The 22,496-nt window shown below is 42.9% G+C and overlaps 2 protein-coding genes across 5 annotated transcripts in view; one reads left to right on the forward strand and one right to left on the reverse strand.

The window, feature by feature from the left end:
• Window positions 1-6,049, forward strand: part of SETDB2 (SET domain bifurcated histone lysine methyltransferase 2) — a 70,291-nt gene extending 64,242 nt beyond the window's left edge. Inside the window, exons 17-20 of the mRNA XM_052650354.1 lie at window positions 978-1,026; window positions 2,046-2,177; window positions 3,414-3,485; window positions 5,399-6,049. Coding sequence (XP_052506314.1) covers window positions 978-1,026; window positions 2,046-2,177; window positions 3,414-3,485; window positions 5,399-5,538 — 393 coding nt within the window. The 3' untranslated portion in view covers window positions 5,539-6,049. The remainder of the gene's footprint in view (window positions 1-977; window positions 1,027-2,045; window positions 2,178-3,413; window positions 3,486-5,398) is intronic.
• Window positions 5,459-22,496, reverse strand: part of RCBTB1 (RCC1 and BTB domain containing protein 1) — a 61,346-nt gene continuing 44,308 nt past the window's right edge. For 3 of the 4 annotated variants that reach the window (XM_052650357.1, XM_052650358.1, XM_052650355.1), the window contains exon 13: window positions 16,366-16,623. In XM_052650357.1, the coding sequence (XP_052506317.1) occupies window positions 16,483-16,623 (141 nt within the window). In that variant the 3' untranslated portion in view covers window positions 16,366-16,482. Of the gene's footprint in view, window positions 5,574-16,365; window positions 16,624-22,496 lie in introns of those variants that run through there. The other variant, XM_052650356.1, reaches the window with a different exon arrangement.

The raw sequence follows: 22,496 nt of genomic DNA on the forward strand, positions 1-22,496 counted from the left end.
TTAGCTCATATAAGCTAAATTAATATGAGCCAGCAGCCTTCACCTCTCACCCTTTATACAAGAGGGGCTTGTTACACCTCTTAAGGTTTTGTTAGACAACACAAAAATACATTTGATGCTTATGCCTACAGACATGACTTTCACCATAGGCATATCACTGAATTTGATAAAACTTCTCACTTTATACAATACAGTAAGTCCCTACATATGAACCTTCAAGTTGCACCCTTTCAAAGATGTGAGCATGTCCAGTCACATAAGCTGGTTTACTTGTCTGGCGCACACTGTCACCTGTGTGCAGCCTCTACAGGCGCTGGTTCTGTTGTGCACTTCACAGTACTACAGAGACTACAGTAGTACAGTGTCTCTATTTCGAGCACAGGACCCGAACGTAGGACGGCACACGAAGGCTGCAGCAGCCGTTCAGAATGCAGTCCAGTGCTGCGCTGTCGCCTGTGATGAGAAACAGAGAGCTCCTATCCAGACCACACTGGACCGCTTTCTCAAGAGGGTAGATAGAATTGAACCCAGCAAGGAGCCAGAACCTGTGCCGTCAACCTCAGGCGTGAGTGAAGCTGCAGCGCGCCCCCACCTCCTACTGCTGCCGACCCTTCAGCTCTAGGCCGTCTGCCCCTTCCTCTCCCTTCTCCAGTCCGTAACTCTTCCTTTCACTCGGCCAGCCCCTGTATACCAGCTGTTATTCTGTACTACTGTACTTTTCAAGGTACTGTGCTGTAATACTAAAAATGTTTCTTTGGTGTGTCCTGTATTATTTTTGTGGAAAGTATTATACACCTATTACAGTACTGTATAGCCGATTGTGTTAGCTGGGTACCTAGGCTAACGGTTGGAACACAAACAAACTGGACTTAGGAACGTGCTCTCAGACTGGAACTTGTTCATATGTAGAGGACTTACTGTATCAAATATCAACAGTAAAAAATCAGTGTAAAGTAGTCTTGATTCTTCTCTCCTAGCCACCTGAGAGAATGGCATTGAAGAAGGAGAAGGACGGCAGACACACAGGTTTGCTACAAGTTTTCGGTAACAAATATGACTTACAGTACTTATTACCATGAATTTGAGAGTTGGTACCCCACTTGATTCTTCTGGACTTGTAGTAGTGAACTGTGAGAGTGGGAATCTTCTGTCCTGACTATCCACTCCATCAAAATCTCAACAGATCAAGGTAACGGGGTGGGATGGCCCACTGCTCTTCAGTATTAGGAAAGGATACAGTTCCCGATATAGAAGCCAGGGTTGCCCGAGTTCAGAGTCCAATGACAGGCCACCCCTCACCCTGTGATCCCCTACCCTCACCCCAGGAGGCTGAAGCCAGTAATTTTACCTTTCTGTTAAGGAAATGGACTTCCCTTGCAGCTCAGCTGGTAAAGAATCGACCTGCAATGCAGGAGGCCTGGGTTTGATTCCTGAGTTGGGACTATCTCCTGGAGAAGGGAAAGGCTGCCCACTCCAGTGTCCAGTGAAGGAAACAGATATTACATAATGATAAACAGTCAATTGTGACAGAAAAAAAATGAGGGAGACTATTATCTCAAAGATTTGAAGCTAAATTTTAGAAAATTCTGTCTACATCATTATTCTAAGCAGAGAAGTTGTTTTCCCTTTTTATAACGTTTCATTGTTTCAGCTTGAAAAAAAAGAGCGAGCTATGGAGAAATTAACAGAAAAGATAAAGGTGCTGTGCTGTGCTTAGTCACTCAGCCACGTCCGACTCTGTGTGACCCCATGGACTATAGCCCGCCAGGCCCCTCTGTCCATGGGGATTCTCCAGGCAAGAATACTGGAGTGAGTTGCCATGCCCTTCTCCAGGGGAGTTTCCCAACCCAGGGATCGAACCCAGGTCTCTCCGATTGCAGGCGGATTCTTTACCAGTTGAGCTACCAGGGAAGCCCAAAAGTGCTGTGTATGTGTTATCTAGTAACGCTCATCCACCATTAGGGAAAGTCTGAAGAAGTGAGTGTGTGTAGGATGGCTGCCCTGAGACGTACCATGTCCTTCTGAAATTCTTTTCTTATTCTTAGACGCAATTGTGAAAGCTGCTTTTCTCAAGAAATGTAAAGAAGCAGGGCTTCTTGATGCTTTATTTGAAGAAATATTAGACAAACTTCATTTGATTCAGGAAAGACTCATGGATGAGACCACTGCAGAATCAGGTACTGAAATAACAAATTTTCTACATATAGAGATGTCTCACAGACCTACATCGGGAACAAGACAAACACCCCCCTAAAGTACACATTTTTTTTCTATGCTGTTTATTTTTTCTTTTCCTTCTTTATCTCATTCTTTAATAAAGTTTATTGATCCAGATCTCTGTAAGTCAACAGAATGTAAGTAATTCACAAACTCATTAATGTAGTAAAAGAAAAAAAAATGGCCTGATGCCCTGGAAGTTTTAATGTTTTTTCCCCAGAGGTTCATAACTGAGAGTGACCAGCAAGAGCTCAGAACTAGATTCACTCAGACACTTGCCCCCTCCCCGCAACTGAGCATGTTTACTACTAAGATCTAAGAATGGCATTCATTATGTTAGTTTTGATTTGACTCAGATTCAGTTCATTAAAAAGCTATAGGTTTGATTTGACTCAGATTCTGTTCATTAAAAAGCTAGTTGCTTTTTTAAACTAGAAACATAGAAGAAAGAAATTTTAACGTTTTTGTCGATTTTGGTTTAAAGATGCGTTTCAGAAAGAACTCTTTGGGCAGCTTAAGTTTCCATCTGTACACGCAGGTATATACCACATACCCTTCTTATAAGCTGTGTTAGGAGCCTAAAAGCTTTATTATAAATAAAGCTGACACTTAAATAACAGATTTGTACTTTACAGGCCCACTTATACCTGAATTTTTTTTCCAGTAAATACGACACAATAAAATACTACCCAATCTGTGGATGCAAAACCACAGATCGAAGAACCGCATATTTTGGGGGGCTGGCTATAAAGTTTAGCCTGGATTTTTGACGGCACAGGAGGTCAGCAGCATAGCTCTCTTAAAAGGAAAGGCCTGACTGTATTTTAGGGAACAATGTAAAATATACGATTATTTGAAAGGGATTTTTTTTCTATGGGACAAAACCAAAAAGTGAAGTTATAAGCAAACATTTGCCAAAGATCACTCATTACATCCTTTTGTTTGTTTATTCTTGTCTCTAGATCAAGCACATTTGAACCTCCTGGGGGGCTTGTTAACATGGTGGCCCCTTCCCAGGAGGGGCCAGGGACCTTTTTGATGCAGTAAAGGTGCCAGGGGTTTGCATTTCCAGCAGGGTCCCTGGGGAGGCTGCTGCTGCGGCAGGGGGTGCCCGCTGTGTGTGCTGCTCCTTATCTGGGGTTCCTCTGTGAGGAGTTTCTGTCTGTATAAAACTGAAAATGTTTTCCTCCCTCCAGACTATGAGGAAATCGGGACTTCACTTTTTGACTGTAGATTGTTTGAAGACACACTTGTAAACTTTCAAGCAGGTATGTGAGTTATAACTGAGCAGCAGAGTTCATAAATACTTCCATATTGAAATGATACAACACTAGTCAGGTGATAAAAGTCCTATTTTAGAAGAATGTTCAATTCCGCTTCATTCAGTTAAAAAGCCCATTACAAACATGTGCCCTCACACCCAGCAGGAGCACATATACACACAGAGACACACATGCGCACACAAAGACTGCACGCGAGGGAAACAGCAGTTACCTGTAAGTGGCCGGGTTATAGTAACTTCTTTTGTCTCAGTGCTCATTGTATTTTCCACATTTAATACAGACACAAAATACTTCCCTCATCAGAAAAAAACTCATTTAAAAAAGTAGAAACAACAAAAAAAATTGACTGCAGAATGGAAGTATTTGGGCACCATTCCTGGGCATCAGCAGGAACGGGGGTGAGGCTGTGATAAATCACGCCGCCACCGTCTCCCTCTCACTTGGTGTGACGTGTATAAATTTCAATTCTGCCAACATCAATCTTCAAATCTAATGGAGGAGAGGGAAAGTTGTGATTGATTCTAAAGTTCATCATCAAAAAAGAACCGCCAAGAAATTTTTGAGAAAGCCTGCCGGAAACAGAGACACAATTTTTCCAGGAGACACTGGGCAGTGGTCCTCTCACCATTGTTCCAGATGCCTTTGAAAGAGGCTACGTTTCCACACTGATGGGTCCTGCCTGACTTCTCCACCAAGGCTGCCACACACAGCTGGCAGGCTGTGCCCTGCACATCCCAGGCAGGAGCGGAGGGTTTGGGACAAAGGGCTCCCCCTGAAGTTGAAAACAAACGATGGCCTATATATACTCTTTTCTCTTCCGGAGGTTTATTTGTCTTTCCAGCAAATGTATTAAGAAAATACTTCCCTGTGAAGAAAACATTGGTTCATGTTCCTCTCTCAGTATGCATAAGCCTTTCTCATTTTTGTTTTCATAATACACATTTCTGTTTGAATTTTGTGTTACATTTATAATTGGCAGGAAAATGTTGTTTTTAATTTACCAACAATGGTGTGTTGTTGTTTTTTCACCAGTCTCTTGAGAATGTCTGCATACTTCTAATGGGAGTACCTTTTTTTTTTGAAAGCACCCGCTTTATTTTGTATTTTGACTTTCGTTTGTGTTTATTTTTCTTTCGTATAAAAGTGGCACGTTTAGCACATGTCAGCACTAGGTGAGTCAGGTGGGAGCAGTACAGTGTATTGTTTGTGGGGTGTGAGCACCAGGGGGAGACACTGTTAGGAGGAGACACTATTTGGAATTGCATTTTCTGACACTCCAAGGGGTAACTCTCATGCTTAATTCAGCCTTTCCAATGTTCCAGAAAGTTAACTACATATATACAGATACTCCAAGAAAAGATTATGTATGTATATATTTTAATATTCTTCCATTTTCAGGTTTTTAAAAAATGACATTGCTATTGAATATTATTATAGATTCATAAAGCCTAACTAAAGTAGCTTCTAAGTTGCCACAATAAAAGCACTCCTATTTCTAAATAAAGCCAGAAGCTTTTCTGTAGCATTAAATCTAGGATGCATTTGTCTGAAAGGTTTGCCGTACCCTCGGTAATCTAACCACATCCTCTCCCAATAAATGGATAATGTGCAGCATTAAGGTTATACAAGTCGCTGCTTTCAAGTCCTCAGAGAGATACAGAAGCTACCTTTTCTAATTGTGTACAAAATTTTAAAGACGTATGGACCCGCCTTAAGTGTGATAAACACTAGAATTCGATCCTGAACTAGAAGAGGAGCAAAGGCATGAAGGCTCACAGGACACTGGACCCTGTTCATCTGGGGCACAGTGCTGTGTACTAAGCACTTTGAAAAGAGGCCAGAAATGGTACATTATGTGTAGAACTACCAAATGACCTGAAACAACCTCCTTCTCACAGCAGTAGAGAATCACATTCACGAATCTGAAGAGAGGCGACGGCAGCTGAAGGAAGAGATTGAGCTGCTCCAGGACTTAAAACAAACCTTGTGCTCTGGGCTTCAGTCAAGTTCCACTTCAGATTCTTCTCTGTCTTCTTAAGAAGGGCCATTTCCTGAGCCAGGAATCGAGCACAGCTGCAGACAGGGTGAAAGCTGGTGAGCGGCCTGTGAAGCCACACACCTTCAGCCCCGGGCCCGCGGGGCATCTCGGGCCCTGCCCGCTCTTACCTGTTCTTGCTGATGGGCCTCTGAAGCCCATCCGCCTCCCCTCCTTACTGTCATCTCACTTCTACCTCTCTCCCACTAGTAAAATATTCCTCAGAGTCTACTCGAGTAAATTAGACCATGCGTCCCATGGCTCTTAAAATCCCCTTAGTGGCCTCCTCCCCTTCCCCACTCCAGTGAGCGAAGTGGCTGCCAGGTGCTCCCGCCCCAGGGCCTTTGCACATTCCGCTGTGAGGTCTTCACCGAGATCGTCCTTTCTCCTCCCTTCTCTTCTCGGTACAAGCCACTGTATCGCACATCAGACCACTGGAGTGTAAGCAGCCTGTGGGCAGAAACTCCCATTCCTGTTTTCCTCCCTGTCACGTTTCCAGCAGCTAGCATGCTCAGTAAACGTTAAATGCATAAACTTTTTATCTTTGATTCTAGTTCCAGCCCATAATGCCTCTTTGATATAATAAATTTTATTATACATTACCAAACCTGTCTGCTTTTGAAATTTCTTTTCATCCACAGTCACCACATGAGTACAATATCATCTTCAAAATGAACATTTAAAACTGGCCTCATTGGAGGTTTTTCTCAACCTAACAATATATAGTTCAGATGTTAATGTCCTATTCATGTCTGACCTCTGAAAACTTCATGTTTCCACCTTTTCACCACACTGTCTGACCCACAACAGTGCTACGTTTCAGCATGGGTTTGATCTGAGTCCCCAACACGGTATCTGGCACATAATACACTCAGAAAATATCTGTTGAAGAATATGATGTAAATGAAGAACACGTCCATCCCTGCTATAATGGCAACCCCAGCCCAAACCAGTAATAACTGGGGGCAAAATCTCAGTGGTTTTCAAATTTGGCTACATCAGAATCATCAGAGGACAAACTATAGAAGCCAAAATATATATATATATATATACAAAATACATATATATACACACACACTTTAGAAGATGGCAGAGTATACCAAAATTACAACTTGCTTCCCAGGTGGTACAGTGGTTAAGAATTTACCTGCCAATGGTGGAGAAACAAGAGATGTGGGTTTGATCCCTGCATTGGGAAGAACCCCTGGAGAAGGAAATGACAGTCCACTCCAGTATTCTTGCCTGGGAAACTCCATGGACAGAGGAGCCTGGAGGGTACAGTCCACAGGGTCACAAAGAGGCGGACACGACTGAGCATGTGCACACACACACGAAGAACTACTATGGATCAAAGAGACTATGACTGAGTGAACACACACACTACTATGGATCCAAGAGACCGAAGGTACCCAACAGTCTTTTCTACAACTAAAGATAAAGAACCATAACCAGACATGGCGCAAAAACACAATACGGTCAAGCCCCACCCTTGGGGTGAGTGGCCCACAGAGAGGTTCCCCGAGGAACGACGGGCTGAGCCTCACATCAGCGTCCCCAGCCGAAAGGTCTTGTGCCAGGAAGATGAGCCTCCGGGACATTCGGCTTTGGAGGTCAGTGGGGCTTGCCTTTGGGAGTCCCAGGGGGCAGGGGAAAATGGAGGCTTCACTCTTAAAGGCTGCACACAGGAACGCACGCTCCAGGGCACAAGCAGCAATTTGAAAAGGGCCCAGGACAGGCCTGCCTGCTCATCGTGAAGCGTCTCCCTGAGAGCTGGGAGGCGACTGGAGCTCACCTGGAACACAGAGACCGGCCGTTTCTGGGAGCTCATTCTACCACGTGGACAGTGCTGGTAGACCAGTGGCAAACACCATTCTGGAATCCTCTAGCTTTAGCCTCAGGATGAGCCGTGCCCGTGCTAGCCTATCGGTACCAGTACTGGGAGACCTTGGGCTTCCCGGGGGGTGTAGTGGTGAAGAATCCACCCGCCAAAGCAGGAGATGTGGGTTCAATCTCTGGGTCAAGAGGATTCCCTGGAGGAGGGCATGGCAACCCACACCAGTATTCTTGCCTCGAGAACTCCACAGACAAAGAAGCCTGGCGGGCTACAATCCATGGAGTTGCAAGAGTTGGACACAGCGAGTAAACAGCAGCAGCAACTGGTATACCTCAGGCAGAACAACTGGGGTGGGGACAGAGCCCCACACACCAGCAGACCTGCCGCCTTAAGACCCCCGAGCCCAGAGCCAGCCCTGGACATAGCCCTGCCCGCCAGAGGGCCAGGCCCTGGTGCGGAGACAGCAGACCTGACCACCCTGGGACCCAGCTCTGTCCACCAGTGGGCAGACAGCAGCCCCAGACTCCCCGGAGCCCCAGCCCACTAGCCAGTGAGCTGGCTCCAGCCTGGGGACCAGCCTCACCCGCCTCAGGACAACCACAGCCCCCCAGCAGGCCAGTACCAGTCCCGGGACCAGCTGGGCCCAAGCTCCACCCACCAGGAGAAAAACCGAATTTCAAGACACCCCTGACCCAGGACTTCCCAGGTGGTCCAGTGGCTAAGACTCCGCACTCCAAATACAGGGGACCTGGATTCAATCCCTGGTCAGAGAGGTAGAGTCTGCATGGTGCAATTAAGAGTTCGCATGCCGCAACTAAGACCCTTCATGCCGCAACTAAGACCCTTCATGCCGCAACTAAGACCCTTCATGCCGCAACTAAGACCCTTCATGCCGCAACTAAGACCCTTCATGCCGCAACTAAGACCCTTCATGCCGCAACTAAGACCCTTCATGCCGCAACTAAGACCCTTCATGCCGCAACTAAGACCCTTCATGCCGCAACTAAGACCCTTCATGCCGCAACTAAGACCCTTCATGCCGCAACTAAGACCCAGCACAGCTTAAAAAAAAAAAAGACACCCCAGACCCTGTAGCCAGCTGTGTCAGGAACTGACCATAGCCACCAGGGGTCAGACACCAGTTCTGGGACCCCAGGACCCTGAAGCGGGACCCCAGGACCTGGCTTCGGCCACCAGGGGGCAGGAACCAGCTCCAGAATCTCCTGGACCCAATTCCTGGTTCCAGCGAGCCAGCACCGGCCCCTGGGCGAGCCTCACAGGGTTCCACAGCCTCGTGATCCACCTGTCAACCAGTGGTCAGCTGCCTCTGTCCAAGGCAGGGCCTGGCAACCCATCAGACCAGAGGCCAGCCACACCTTCCACCCTGCCCACAGTGGTCAGCCTGCCACAGCAGAAAGACCCACACAGCCCACACAGAAGGGCACCCCCTACCAAAAGCCACTTTTCCAAAGTCAGGGAACATAGCCAACCTCCCGAATACATAGAAATAAACGCAGTAAGTTAAATAAAATGAGGTGACAGAGAAACACTCCATCTCAGATGAAAGATACAATCCTGGAGCTAAGCAGAGGCAGAGTTCCAAGTCGTGATCATGAAGACGACTGAAGAACTGAGAGTAAGAATGAATGAACAGAGTGAGAAGCTAGAAGTTCTTAAAAAAGTTAGAAAACATAAAGAACCAGCAAAGAGATGCAGAATGCAATAACTGAAATGAAAACACACGAGAAGGAATCAATGGCAGACTGAAATGATACGGATGGACAGGCCCATGAGCTGGAAGACAGACTAGTGGGAATCACTGACACTGAACACAAAAGGAACGGAAAGAGGGCAGTTGAGATCGCTGAGGCAGTAACCATCTCACCAACATCCATATGATAGAGAATCCAGAGGAGAGGAGAGAAAGGGCCCGAGAATACGTCTGAAGACACAGAAACTAAAGACCTGCCTAACCTGGGAAAGAAAACAGTCACCCAAGTCCAGGAAGCACAGAGTCCCAAACAGGATCAACCCAAAGAGGACCGCACCAAGACATACTGTAACTACAATGGCAAAAACAGAAGGTAGAGAAAGAATACTAAAAGCAACAGGGAAAAGCAACAAGTTACTTATAAGGAAACTCCCACAAGGACATCAGCTGACTTTTCAGCAGAAACTCCGCAGACCAGCGGAGCGACTAGCATGATAGTATTCACAGTGATGAGAGGGAAAACCCTACAACCAAGAATACTCCACTTGACATGGCTCTCGTTCAGATCTGATGAAAATCCAAAGTTTCACAGACTAGCAAAAGCCAAAAATGTTCAGTGCCACCAAACCATCTTTACGACAAATGTTAGAGGAAACTTTTCAGTGGAAAAGAAAAGGCCACACAGCTAGAAACAGCAAAATTATACAAGGAAAAAACTCACTGGTGACGGCAAACATACAGCAAAGACAGTACATCATTCATGAACAAAGTTAGCAGGAGGGATAAAAGACAGAAAGTGAAAGCGTTAGTGTTAGCTGCTCAGTCCTGTCGGCCTCTGTGATCACACGGACTGTAGCCCACCAGGCTCCTCTGTCCATGGGATTCTCCAGGCAGGAATACTGGAGTGGGTTGCCGTGCCCTTCTCCAGAAAAGACAAAAGTAACAGTAAAATCATTTATGCCTACAAAAAGAAGTTAAGGGATAGACAAGACAAACAGATTCAAAATATATGTCAAAAACAGTCATCATGAGGGGAGGAGAGTACAACTCTAGGGCTGTTAAAATGCATCTGAAATTAAGAGAAAAACAATTTAAAATAATCACATATACATATACATAGATTGCTATACAAAAGGAGAAGGTGATGGCACCCCACTCCAGTACTGTTGCCTAGAAAATCCCATGGGCAGAGGAGCCTGGTAGGCTGCAGTCCATGGGGTCGCTGCACGACTGAGTGACTTCCCTTTCACTTTTCACTTTCATGCATTGGAGAAGAAAATGGCATCCCACTCCAGTGTTCTTGCCTGGAGAATCCCAGGGGCGGGGAACCTGGTGGGCTGCCACCTATGGGGTCGCAGAGTCGGACACGACTGAAGCGACCTAGCAGCAGCAGCAGCTATACAAAAACCTCATGGTACCCATACACCAAAACCCCAAAAAGCAGTAACAGAGAGAGGAATTCAAACATAAACTAAAAATAGTCATCAAATCACAAGGGAAAGAGAACAAAATAAGGAAAAAAATAAATATAAAAACAGTCTACAAATAGAACTACAGAACAATTAATGAATGGCAATAATTGCAAACATACCAGTAATTACAAATGTAAATGGATTAAATGCTCTCATCAAAAGACAGAGACTGGCTGAATGGATACAAAAACATGCTTCCTACAAGAGAGTCACTTCAGATCTAAAGACACATGTAGACACAGTTAAAAGAAGGAGAGGCACTCCATGCAAGTGGAATCAAAAGAAAACAGTACTGTGCCAGACAAAATAGATTTTAAAACAAAGACTGTTGAAGAGGTAAAGAAGGACATTACATGACAATCAAGGGATCAAGGAAGATATAACAATGGAAATATAGAGACACTCAACATGGGACCACCTAAGTTTATAAAGCAAATATTAACAGACATAAAGGGAAAAACTGACAACAATGCAATAATAGTGGAGAACTTTCACAGCTGAATTACATCAATGGACAGATTATCCAGACAGAAAGTCTATAAGGCAACACTGATCTTAAATGACACATTAACCATCTACAGAACAAAAAGACAACCTACAGAATGGGAGAAAATATTTGCAAATGATATGATAAAGGGTTAATATACAAAACATGTAAATGGCTCATCTAATTCAACATCAAAAAAAAACAACTTTGTATGAAAAATAGAAGAGCAAAAGGGACATTTCGTTAAAAAGGACATAGAGATAGATGGCCAACAGGCACACGAAAAGATGCTCAACACTGCTAACTCATCAGGGAAATGCAAAAAGTATCATGATGTATCACCTCATACCTGTCAGAATGGCTATCCTCAAAAAGACCATAAATAGGCGAGTTCCCTGGTGATCCAGTGGTTAGGATTTGGGCTTTCACTGCCATGGCCCAGGTTCAATCCCCCAATATTCATAGCAGCATTATTCACAATAGCTGTGACATGGAAGAAATCTAAGTTCATCAACAGATGGACAGATGAAGATGTGTGGGGTGTGTGTGTGTGTACTAGATAGCCATCAAAAAGAAGGAAATTCTGACATCTGCAACAACATGGATGGACTTGGAGGGTATTAAGCTAAGAGAAATCAGAGCAAAAGACAGATGCTGTATGTTTTCAACTTACATGTGGAACCTAAAAATTAAAACAAACTAGTGAATGTAACAGAAAAAAACAGACTCACAAGCACAGAGAACAAACTTGAGGTTACAAGTGGGGTGAGGGAAGGTGCCGGACACAACACAACCTTAGGGGACCAAGAGCTACAACTATTAGGTTTTATAATGAATGAGCTATTAGGATACACAATATAGCCAAGATTTTATAATAACTATAAATGGATATAAGCTATAAAAATGTTGAATCAATATGTTGTATATCTAAAACTAATATTCAGTTCAGTTGCTCAGTCATGTCCAACTCTTTGTGACCCCACGAATGGCAGCACGCCAGGCCTCCCTGTCCATCACCAACTCCTGGAGTTCACTCAGACTCGCGTCCATCGAGTCAGTGATGCCATCCAGCCATCTCATCCTCTGTCATCCCCTTTTCCTCCTGCCCCCAATCCCTCCCAGCCATCAGAGTCTTTCCCAATGAGTCAAGTCAACTCTTTGCAAGAGGTGGCCAAAGTACTGGAGTTTCAGCTTTAGCATCATTCCTTCCAAAGAACACCCAGGGCTGATCTCCTTTAGAATGGACTGGTTGGATCTCCTTGCAGTCCAAGGGACTCTCAAGAGCCTTCTCCAACACCACAGTTCAAAAGCATCAATTCTTCGGCACTCAGCTTTCTTCACAGTCCAACTCTCACATCCATACATGACCACTGGAAAAACCATAGCCTTGACTAGACGGACCTTATAAATCAACTATACCTCAATAACAAAGCCAAGACTCCATCTTAGACCTGCTGAAGAAAGATTTCCCCTGGTCTAGATGCTGCTGTAACTTCAGCTTGCTCCCTGATGTTACATCCTATAGCAAAGCTTATCTGAGGAACAGTTCTCATGTTGTGACGTTTAAAATACCCTCTGGCCTCCACTTTACTTTCAGATTTCACTGGTCATTCACAGTGGCAACTCAGCACAACAGAGCAACAAGAATGAGGCAGCCATCAAGTGGCAAATGTTGGACAAGTGAAAACAGAACCTGGGTTTGTACTTTCGCAGAGTCACTTACTGCTGAAAAAATTATTTAATCTGAGCCTAATTTTGCCTACTCTATGGTACAAAAATGTGGGCATTAAAAAGAAAACATAGGGGCCTTCTCTGGTAGTGCAGTGGATAAGAATCTGCCTGCCATTTCAGGGCACACAGGTTCGATCCCTGGCCAGGGAAGATTCCACGTGCCGGACTAAGCCAGTGTCGCAACTACCAAGCCAGAGACACCTGGAGCCCGGGCTCTGCAACCAGAGACGCCGCCGCAATGAGAAGCCTGTGCAACCGCAACCAGGAACAATGGCTCCCATGAGCCGCAACTAGAGGAAGCCCGCGAACAGCAATGAAGACTCGGCACAGCCAGAAAACAAAAACCAAGTATTTGTGAGGCACAGGGCCTGGCATCATGGGAAATAACTGCTCTCATCCACATCACAAACACGCACACACCACACGTGTCCACACGCCCTCCCCTTGCCAACACTGCTGCCCGAGGAGCCCTGGTTTATTTTCTCCATTCTGACCAAACAAGCTTGCTTACGGTAACGTCCTGGAAGGCGTGTTAGCCCCCACCTCTGAGCCGTTGCTTGGGCCGCTCACCTGTTTTGGGAATGAGCTAAAAGGCCACTGTGTGTGCGCCCCCGTGCCGCACAAACAGGGCCTTCAGAACAACTACTTCTCACACTAACCAGACTGGGTTTCTTCTCAATGACTTACGAGAAGCTGTTTATAAATGTTGTTACCGTGTTTACTCCTAAATCTTGCTCCTCTCTCCTAACAATTTTTACATTCCTTGAGGACAGGGACTATGTCTCACCCCTCATTTATTAGTCCCCCAAAGGATCCGGAATTATTAATATTTTTCTGCTGTGATGGCTCAACTATAGTGTCTTTCAGCAGGAATAAAACTAGAGCCTATTTTCTGGGGTTGGGAAATAGCTGAGAAACAGCATGCTCATGGTGGAGTGAAAGTCGCTAAGTTGTGTCCGACTCTTTGCGACCTCATGGACTGTAGCCCGACCAGGTTCCTCTGTCCATGGGGATTCTCCAGGCAAGAATACTAGAGTGGGTTGCCATTTCCTTCTGCAAGGGATCTTCCTGACCCAGGAACTGAACCCGGGTCTCCCGCACTGCAGGCAGATGCCTTACCCTTTGAGCCACCAGGGAAATGCTCACGGTGATACCTGCTTTTAGCCTAATATCCAAGAATCAGAGTACTGCTTTTTAAAAAATTTTTCATTGCAAAATACACATTACCGTATTAACCATGGTTAAGTTCGGCAGCATTAAGTCCATAAGCATTGTTGTGTACCATCTGCACACAGGACACTTTTTATCTTACTAAACTGAAACTCTGAACCTATTAAGTAATAACCCCTTGGACCCCTTCCCCCAGCCCCTGGCAACAACCATCTACCTTGACTGCTAGAGGGATTGCATGTAAGTGGGATCATGCAGGGCCTGTCATTTTGTGACTGGCTTATTTCACTGAGCGTAACACCCTCAAAGTTCATCCAAGCGGCAGCATGTCAGAATTTCTTTCCTTTTTAAGGCTGCATATGATTGATTTTTGAGAGGGAAAAGATAACTCTAGATGCCCATTTTAACAGACTGCTTTATTTATTAACATGTCACTCTAAACACTGCATAAATACAACCTGTATAACTAGAGTATCAAATGTTCCCGTAAGAAGTTCAAGAGTACATTTTAGGGCTATTTTAAGAAATACGAATACTTCGGCTTTCATAATTATGTCAGATGAAGAAAACAACTCAAAGAATAGTTTTTGCCTCCTGCCGTGATTAACAAAACCAGGTAGAAAAATAAGAGAGTATAATTTAAAAAAAACACATACACACAAGTACTTTCTGAAGGACTTTTTCCTGTTCTCTTCACTGAATACATACTCATACAAATAACTCAGTAATCTGAGAAGTGGTTCTTCACCTATTAGGAACTTGGCAAATATTTGTTGAATGAATGAACTATCTATGGAAATGGATATACTATGTTAATTTGTGCTTTTGTTAAAGTGTTTTTTTTCAAGTAAGAGCAATAGTAAACACACTGAAGTTCTTGTTTTGCCCGGATCATAAGCCTATGACAGTGATTGTTATAAATACTACCCATCATAGCTAATAATCAAATTAATGTACATTTCTCAACCTAGTAAGAAAATTCTATCATGCTGCAGTAATAATCCTAATGTAGCAACTCACTGGGCTTTGATCACTTGCAACACGGTCAAGAAAAGGGGGCTTGGATTTCTGGGCTTGTGTTTATTGCCCCCATCAATGAATTTCCATCTCTGGGCCCTCCCCCGCCAACACACACACAGAAACTTTGCTAAAAACAGTAGCTGCAGCATCTCTTCACCCTCTTGTTCATTTGAGTCTGAAAATGTATCTAGTCTCGATTCAGATGGGAGACCTTCCAAACAGCAAACAGTTCACCAAGGGAGCTTCCCCAGAGAGAAATGAGTCTGTTGGCCAGAGAGAAGAACAAAGCCTTGTTCTCAAAGCAAGCTCAACAGACACACATGAAGCAAGCTTAAAAGACACACACTGAACACTCTTACGCCCAAAGCCATAACCAGACCACCCGCCCCGTAATTTAGATCCTTCTTCAAAGTTAAGTTGTGCTAAATATTATACCTAACACAACCAAAAGGAAAGTCAAATGTGAAAGCTGGTGAAATTTCAAATAAGCAAAATGTATGGTGGTATTTGGCACAGATAAAGACCAATAAAAACAAACTCTGTTAAGTCCTGTAAGAAACTTGGGTTTCAGAACTACTTATTTGAGTCAGATATAGCAAATCTGATGATTCAGCAACCATGATTTAGGAAGCAAGAGAATGCTGAATATATCACTATTATCCTCTTACACGATTAGCATTTATAGGGGAAAAGGTGGGGGCATTTAAATTTGGGTTCTCAAATTTAGCCTTAATAAAACACTGTTAGATAGAAGTGGAGACTCTGATTTATAAAATATTCACCTTCACCCAAGTGAAGTTTCTTCCATTATTAATTTTTCATAGATAATTCTACATTACTACTCTTTAACGTACTTAAGTCTTAAGAGAAACCCTGACTAACCAAGAAATTTGTCTTCACGTAATTATCATTTCAATAGGTTTATATTAAATTGAATATGATTTTGAAGTTAAAAAAAGTCATCAATGATGCAAAAAACACAAGTAAAACCTCAAACGATCTTAACTATCCCTTCAAAGTGAGGCTACAGACCTAGAAACTAACGCAGCTCTTCAGCCAAGTCCCAAGCCAGCACCTTTCATTCTAGGGGGGTGGGGGGTGGGCCCCGCTACGCGTCTCACAATTTGTGCACTATCCCAACTCCTGGGATCAAAAGGGCTGCTGATACATGAGCCAGGAGAGTTGCCACAAACATCCGCTTTCCAACTTTAGAAGTTCCTCTAATCAGAAACAAACAAAAACAAAAAAACAACCAACCAGCAAAACTTTCACCCCTTTACAATGTCCCAGCCATGTTAAGGTCACATTCAAAATACACACGTCTGGAAATAGTTTTAATCGGGTTCAGGAAGAGCTGTGCACTCTTCACATATCCCTACACAGAGAACTGTATCCCCATGTGAGCAAGACATGTGATGGTTTTGTTTTTTTTTTACCTGCAGAATTACATCCCCCATAGAGCACAAACGATAAGCCTTCACCAGCCCCAGAGCACTCACACAAAACCCAGCAGTCTTGGGCTTCAGTTCTTAAAGGCTCCACATTTACTGGCTTTAGCAATGAATTCCTTTAGGAGAGGGCCATCCATTTGCCAAAATGCTGCAGTCTGTGTGACTTCTGTCAAATGATTGATGCAAAACTTAAAGCAGAATTCTTCTAAATCCTGGACACACACAACAAAAATAAAAACAAGAAGAGGCCTTTTTTTAATTAACTTTGACTGAATTACTTCTCTCCAGATCCCTCACCCCAAAGCTCTCACCCTCCCCTAGAAGAGATTTGAGGCCAGAAACCCCAAACTAGGCAAACACGTGACCAGAGGTACAAGGCAGAAAAAATACAAACTATTTTCTCATCACACAGTAAAAGCAATGGTTCCTGTACTCAAGTCTGACTCTTCAAAACACACACACAGAGTTGCGGGATGTGGGGGTGCAGTTTCTTCACAATTATCACATAATCCAGTCACTCAAAGACATGGTTTTAAAGAGTTGAAAGCAACTTAAGTCCATATTATATGTTTTACTACATTCAAGCATCAGAGAAAAGCCTTAAGATGCGGGTCATTTGGTTCCAGGGAAGAAAAGACTTTAAGAAACAGAAAAATGATGAAGAGAATTGGTCAACCTAAAGGGACACATTAAACATTCTAAAAAAACAATTTAAAAAAAATTTAAATAAAAATTCCAAAGACCTTAAAATCACTTTCATGCTCTCCTATATAAAAATGTCTTCATTTTTAAAGCCACAAGGAATAATATACTATAATTTCCACCACACTAATTTCTCAGATAGTCAATCAGAGGAGAAGAGTCACCAGCTATCAACATTTACAGGGCAAGTCTCATACACAAGTGGCAAACCAACAGTTTCAGAATTGATTTTGGCCTGTGCTAAGACATGCTTTCACCCCCAGCAAAATGCTACTGTGACCTTTGTTCCTTCAAATGTTGGAACATACATTTATTACACCAGTCAGGTAACCTGGAATGTATACAAAGGTGAAGTCTAACAGCTCAGTTTCTGTAACCTGGCCAGCAATACTGAAGGTAAATATTCAGGGTTCTACCAGACCAGGATCCCAACAACAGTTAAACTGTAGGGTCTTGGCTTCCTGCATTCCAGCTCCCAGCAAATGAGAATATCAGGCAGGGTGGGGAAGGGCTGCTTTCCACACAGAAATGCCCCTTCCAGACCCCTGCAAACAAATGCTTCCTCGTTCTACAAGTCTCTCTGTCCTTTGCTCAAAGAAGCACCCCCTCCAGTCATAACCAGGAAGAGAGAAACCACATCTGAAGTCTCTCAGCCAGCTGCTGCCAGAGCTCTAGTCCCAGATAATTGAAAATACATTTAGATTGTTAGTGCAGTCTCTGGATCCATGGCTTTGCTTTGTTTTAAAGTAAGAGATTCCTGGTGAGCTAAATGGAAAGCTGAATGCCCTACAACATAAAACATTCTCTCTCACATTGTTATTCAGGAAAAAGCAATATAACACTTCTGGTATTATAACTCAATGGTTACTAAACAGCTCTAGGGACTAAATTATATTCCATAGAAAGATGAAAGTCACATTTTTAATTTATCAAAAAATATGTAACTAGTTTATCTACATATAACTGAGGAAGAAGGACCCAGTCACAGCATAAAAAGTTCTTCAAACCATGTCACATATCAGATACAGATCTTTAGGTATTTAAATTTTAATTATACAATTTCAAGTTCAAAGGCGAAATTAAATTCTGACACTGCAAAACCATACCACTTCTCAGCCTGGATGGAGAGGAGTTTGGGGGAGATGGATACATGTGTATGTACGGCTGAGTCCCGTCACTGTCCGCCTGAAACCATCACAGCATCGCTTGTTAATCGGCTATTCGTTGTTGCTGTTCAGTCACTGTGTCCAACTCTCTGCAACCCCATGAACTGCAGCACGCCAGGCTATTCTGTTCTTCACATCTCCCGGAATTTGCTCAAATTCACATCCATTGAGTTAGTGATGCTATCTAACCATCTCATCCTCTGCCATTCCCTTCTGCTATAACCCCATACAAAATAAGAAGTGCAAAAAATAAAAAAACCCAAAAACTTACCTCTTCTATATCTGCTAATTTGGAATTAAAGATCTTTGTAGTATAATGAAAAAGTGAGTTTATTTAGTTTATTAATTGTATAGATTACCTGGGATATAAACTTTTAAGAACTTTTTTATATAGTACAGGCATACAAAGTGAAAAGTGTTATTTGCTCAGTCATGTCTAACTCTTTGCAACCCCATGAACTGTATCCCACCAGGCTCCTCTGTCCGTGGAATTCTCCAGGCCAGAATACTGGAGTGGGTAGCCAATCCCTTCTCCAAGGGATCTTCCAGACCCAGTGATCAAACCTAGGTCTCCCACACTGCAGGCATTCTTTACTGTCAGAGCCACCAGGGAAACCCCAGGTATACAAATGGCGCTTCTAAATTGTCAGTTCACAACTCTATGAAAATAGTTTTATCAAATTGCTTTGTCTTCCCCTCCATTTAGTTTAGTGAGATTTCTCAGTGCAGTTGATCCTTGAACGACACGGGGGTTAACCCAAGTATAATTTATAGCTGGCCCTCCATATTTGCAGATTCAGCCAACCATGGGTCTAACGTACTGCAGTGTTTACTACTGAAAAATATCCATGTATAAGTGGACCCATGCAGTTCAAACCCATGTTGATCAAGGGTCAACCGCATTCAACAAATGTTTAATAGTTTCAAACACTGAAACGCTAACTAAAGAATACAGCTGCTGCTGCTGCCAGGTCGCTTCAATCGTGTCCAACTCTGTGTGACTCCATAGATGGCAACCCACCAGGCTCCCCTGTCCCTGGGATTCTCCAGGCAAGAACACTGGAGTGGGCTGCCATTTCCTTCTCCAATGCATGAAAGTGAAAAGTAAAAGTGAAGATGCTCAGTCGTGTCTGACTCTTAGTGACCCAATGGACTGCAGCCCACCAGGCTCCTCCATCCATGGGACTTTCCAGGCAAGGGTACTGGAGTGGGGTGCCATTGCCTTCTCCAAAGAATACTGAAAGTAACCTAAATCTGAGTTGTCTAAATAACTAATTAAACTGTGGTTAAGGCAGATCTTCAGAAAAAGAAGCGCTGAACACACTTGAAGGGAGGAATTTAAAATCTGCACGTTCACTTCCATGAACCAGAGAGCTGCACAGTCAAGAAGATTCAATCAGCACCTGATCCCGTGTGCTGCTGATATTGCTGTGTGCGTTAGAAAAATGCCCTTCTGAGAATTCTTAAATAGTGTAAGAACCGACATGATTCGTTCAGCTCAATATGCAAATGATCAGATCTTCAATCACCTAGGGAAAAAAATGCAACTCTTACCCAACGAATAAGTCGACTATAACAGGACTGCTGGACTTAAAAAAAAAAAAATTCTAAGAAGGACGAGGAGTATTTGGCCAGCAGGTGAAAAAAGTTTCTAAGTGCCTTCTCAAGGCTATGGAATATCAAAGTGGGCAAGGGTGTAAATTCAAGGAATCTCATAATATGGTATTCTTGGTGTTTCGGAAAGCAAAGTCCATGTTTATGACATTCTGTGGTGGAATTATTATAAAGTGATTCTGAAGTAGATCAAATAGCAGATTTGTTGTAATCAGGAAAAAGATCAAAATACGACACTGCTATTCTACATTTATAAATTCATTCTCAATCTTTAAACATCACATTATTCCGATCACTGTACACACGCTGAAAATAACTTGGTTTTTCTTTCCAGAGATTTTCTTTAGTAACAAAACATGGAAGATTGACAGTCTTAAAACCCACATTTTAAAATGATGTTGCAGCTTTCAATGGAGTTCTTATCCAGTCTTAAAAGCCCAAGGCTAAAATACATGAGTGCTTAGACATTTTGCAGGACTACTCGGCCAGGGTGATATTTTTCAACAGCACATACTAACTGCACTATAGGATCCGAGGCTGACTGACTCCAGGGATTTGAACAAACCACAGATATGGAGGGTTGACTGTAAATTATACACCTTTAACCCCTGCACTGTTCAAGGATCAACTGTACATCAAGTACAAAAACATTCCATATCAAAGTGGGTTTTTTCTTTTTTAGAAAGTATTTCAGTGTCTCACCATATTGGAAAAAATTTTTAAAAAGCAGAGACATCACTTTGCTGACAAAGGTCCGTAGAGTCAAAGCTACGGTTTTGCCAGTAGTCACGTATGGATGTGCGAGCTGGATCATGAAGAAGGCTAAGGGCTGAAGAATTGATGCTTTTGAACTGTGATGTTGGAGAAGACTCTTGAGAGTCTCTTGGACTGCAAGGAGATCCAACCAGTCCATCCTAAAGGAGATCAACTCTGAATATTCACTGTGGAAGGACTGATGCGAAGCTCCAATACTTTGGGCACCTGATGCGAAGAGCCAACTCACTGGAGAAGACCCTGATGTTGGGAAAGACTGAGGGCAGGAGGAGAAGGGGGCGACAGAGGATGAGATGGTTGGATGGCATCACCGACTCGATGGACACGAGTCTGAGCAAACTCTGAGAGATAGTGCAGGACAGGGAAGGCTGGCAAGCTGCAGTCCATGAGGTCACAAAGAGTCAGACATGACTGAGTGACTGAATATACACTCAAAAAATATTCTGTAGTCTACTGATCACAAAAAATGTTTAATTAACCTCCTAAGAAAAGTAAATGCTGACCATCTGGCATTAGCACTAAGTTTTAAAAAAATCATATCCCCAAATCAATTCTGTAATTAGATTCTTGGCTCATATTTATTTCTATCCACCAAAAACAAAAATTTAAGACATAGTTGCTCTTAAAATTTTCTGGAAAGTTCTCTAATCTGATGAAACAAAACAAAAAAACCTCCCCAATTGTTTCTTCTAATGTTCAATCAGACACAGAAAACAAAAATTTCCTGAAAAGAAACAGTATAATTAGAAGCATTTCAAAATGTTTATACCTATAACATGATCAGGACTATCATGAGACAAGGTTTTATTCACATTTTCTCCCCTGATATCAACACTTATTCAGGTTTGTACTATAGGAATATTTAAGTCTTCTTTCTGTAAGTCCTTCTTTACTTTTTAAAAACTTGCAGAAAGTTTGACAATGCATCTATAATATAAGGGTTCCACAACAATTAGCTTACTTTCAAAAATCTTCACAACTGTTAAGTCGATACATTTTGTTCCTTTAACATATGTACATTTGCTTCAAAATTCTCTTGTCGAAGCATGGAGGAACCACAGTAACTTTTACAGAAAAAAGAAGAAATATGAGAGGCAGGGAGTCTCCACCCTCCTAGCATTTTCACAGAATGAAAGAAAAGTCATGTAGGGTCCCTAAGCTGAATCACTGAAAATAACACATTTTGTAGCTAATTTCCAAGCTCCCTTAGCAGGAGCTTCCCATCAACTAACAGATATTGTAAGTGGCCTTTATTTTTATATTCTAAAGCTTTATTTACTTTCTACATTCTACAGTATTAAGGAAATAAAATATAAAGTTACATTAGTCAATTATATAACTCCCAAAAGAATAAAAAATAATACAACCTAAAAAGAAGGCTTTTTGCCTTCTATTTTCTAATTTCTCTACGTTGAATACATAAAATTTACAGGATTATGAGTTACTGTTTAACAATTTTTTTTAAAGTACAACTTTATGGTGACATGTTTCAAATACAATCATTCGTTCATTTAACTCAGCATGTATTTCTGAGTGCCAACTATACGCCCGCACTGGGACAGACTGGTGAAGCACGTCTGTGGTCTCAAGCAAGGGACAGCTTCTAATGTACTTGATATCAGAAAAGTGAAAACTAGTGAAGGAAATGACCTGGCCTGGGTAGGCATAAGGCATCTTCCATAAACTTTCTGGGGTAGATTTTAGCTGAAGGTGAGAAAGAACTTTCCAGCAACTAGAGTCGAGTTGCTGCCCCAGTGCTCCTGGCTCCCAGGTGGCGCTAGTGGTAAAGAACCTGCCTGCCAATGCAGGTTAGACAAAAGATACACGGG

Source organism: Budorcas taxicolor, chromosome 12 (assembly GCF_023091745.1).
Source record: "Budorcas taxicolor isolate Tak-1 chromosome 12, Takin1.1, whole genome shotgun sequence".
Classification (NCBI taxonomy): Eukaryota; Metazoa; Chordata; class Mammalia; order Artiodactyla; family Bovidae; genus Budorcas; species Budorcas taxicolor.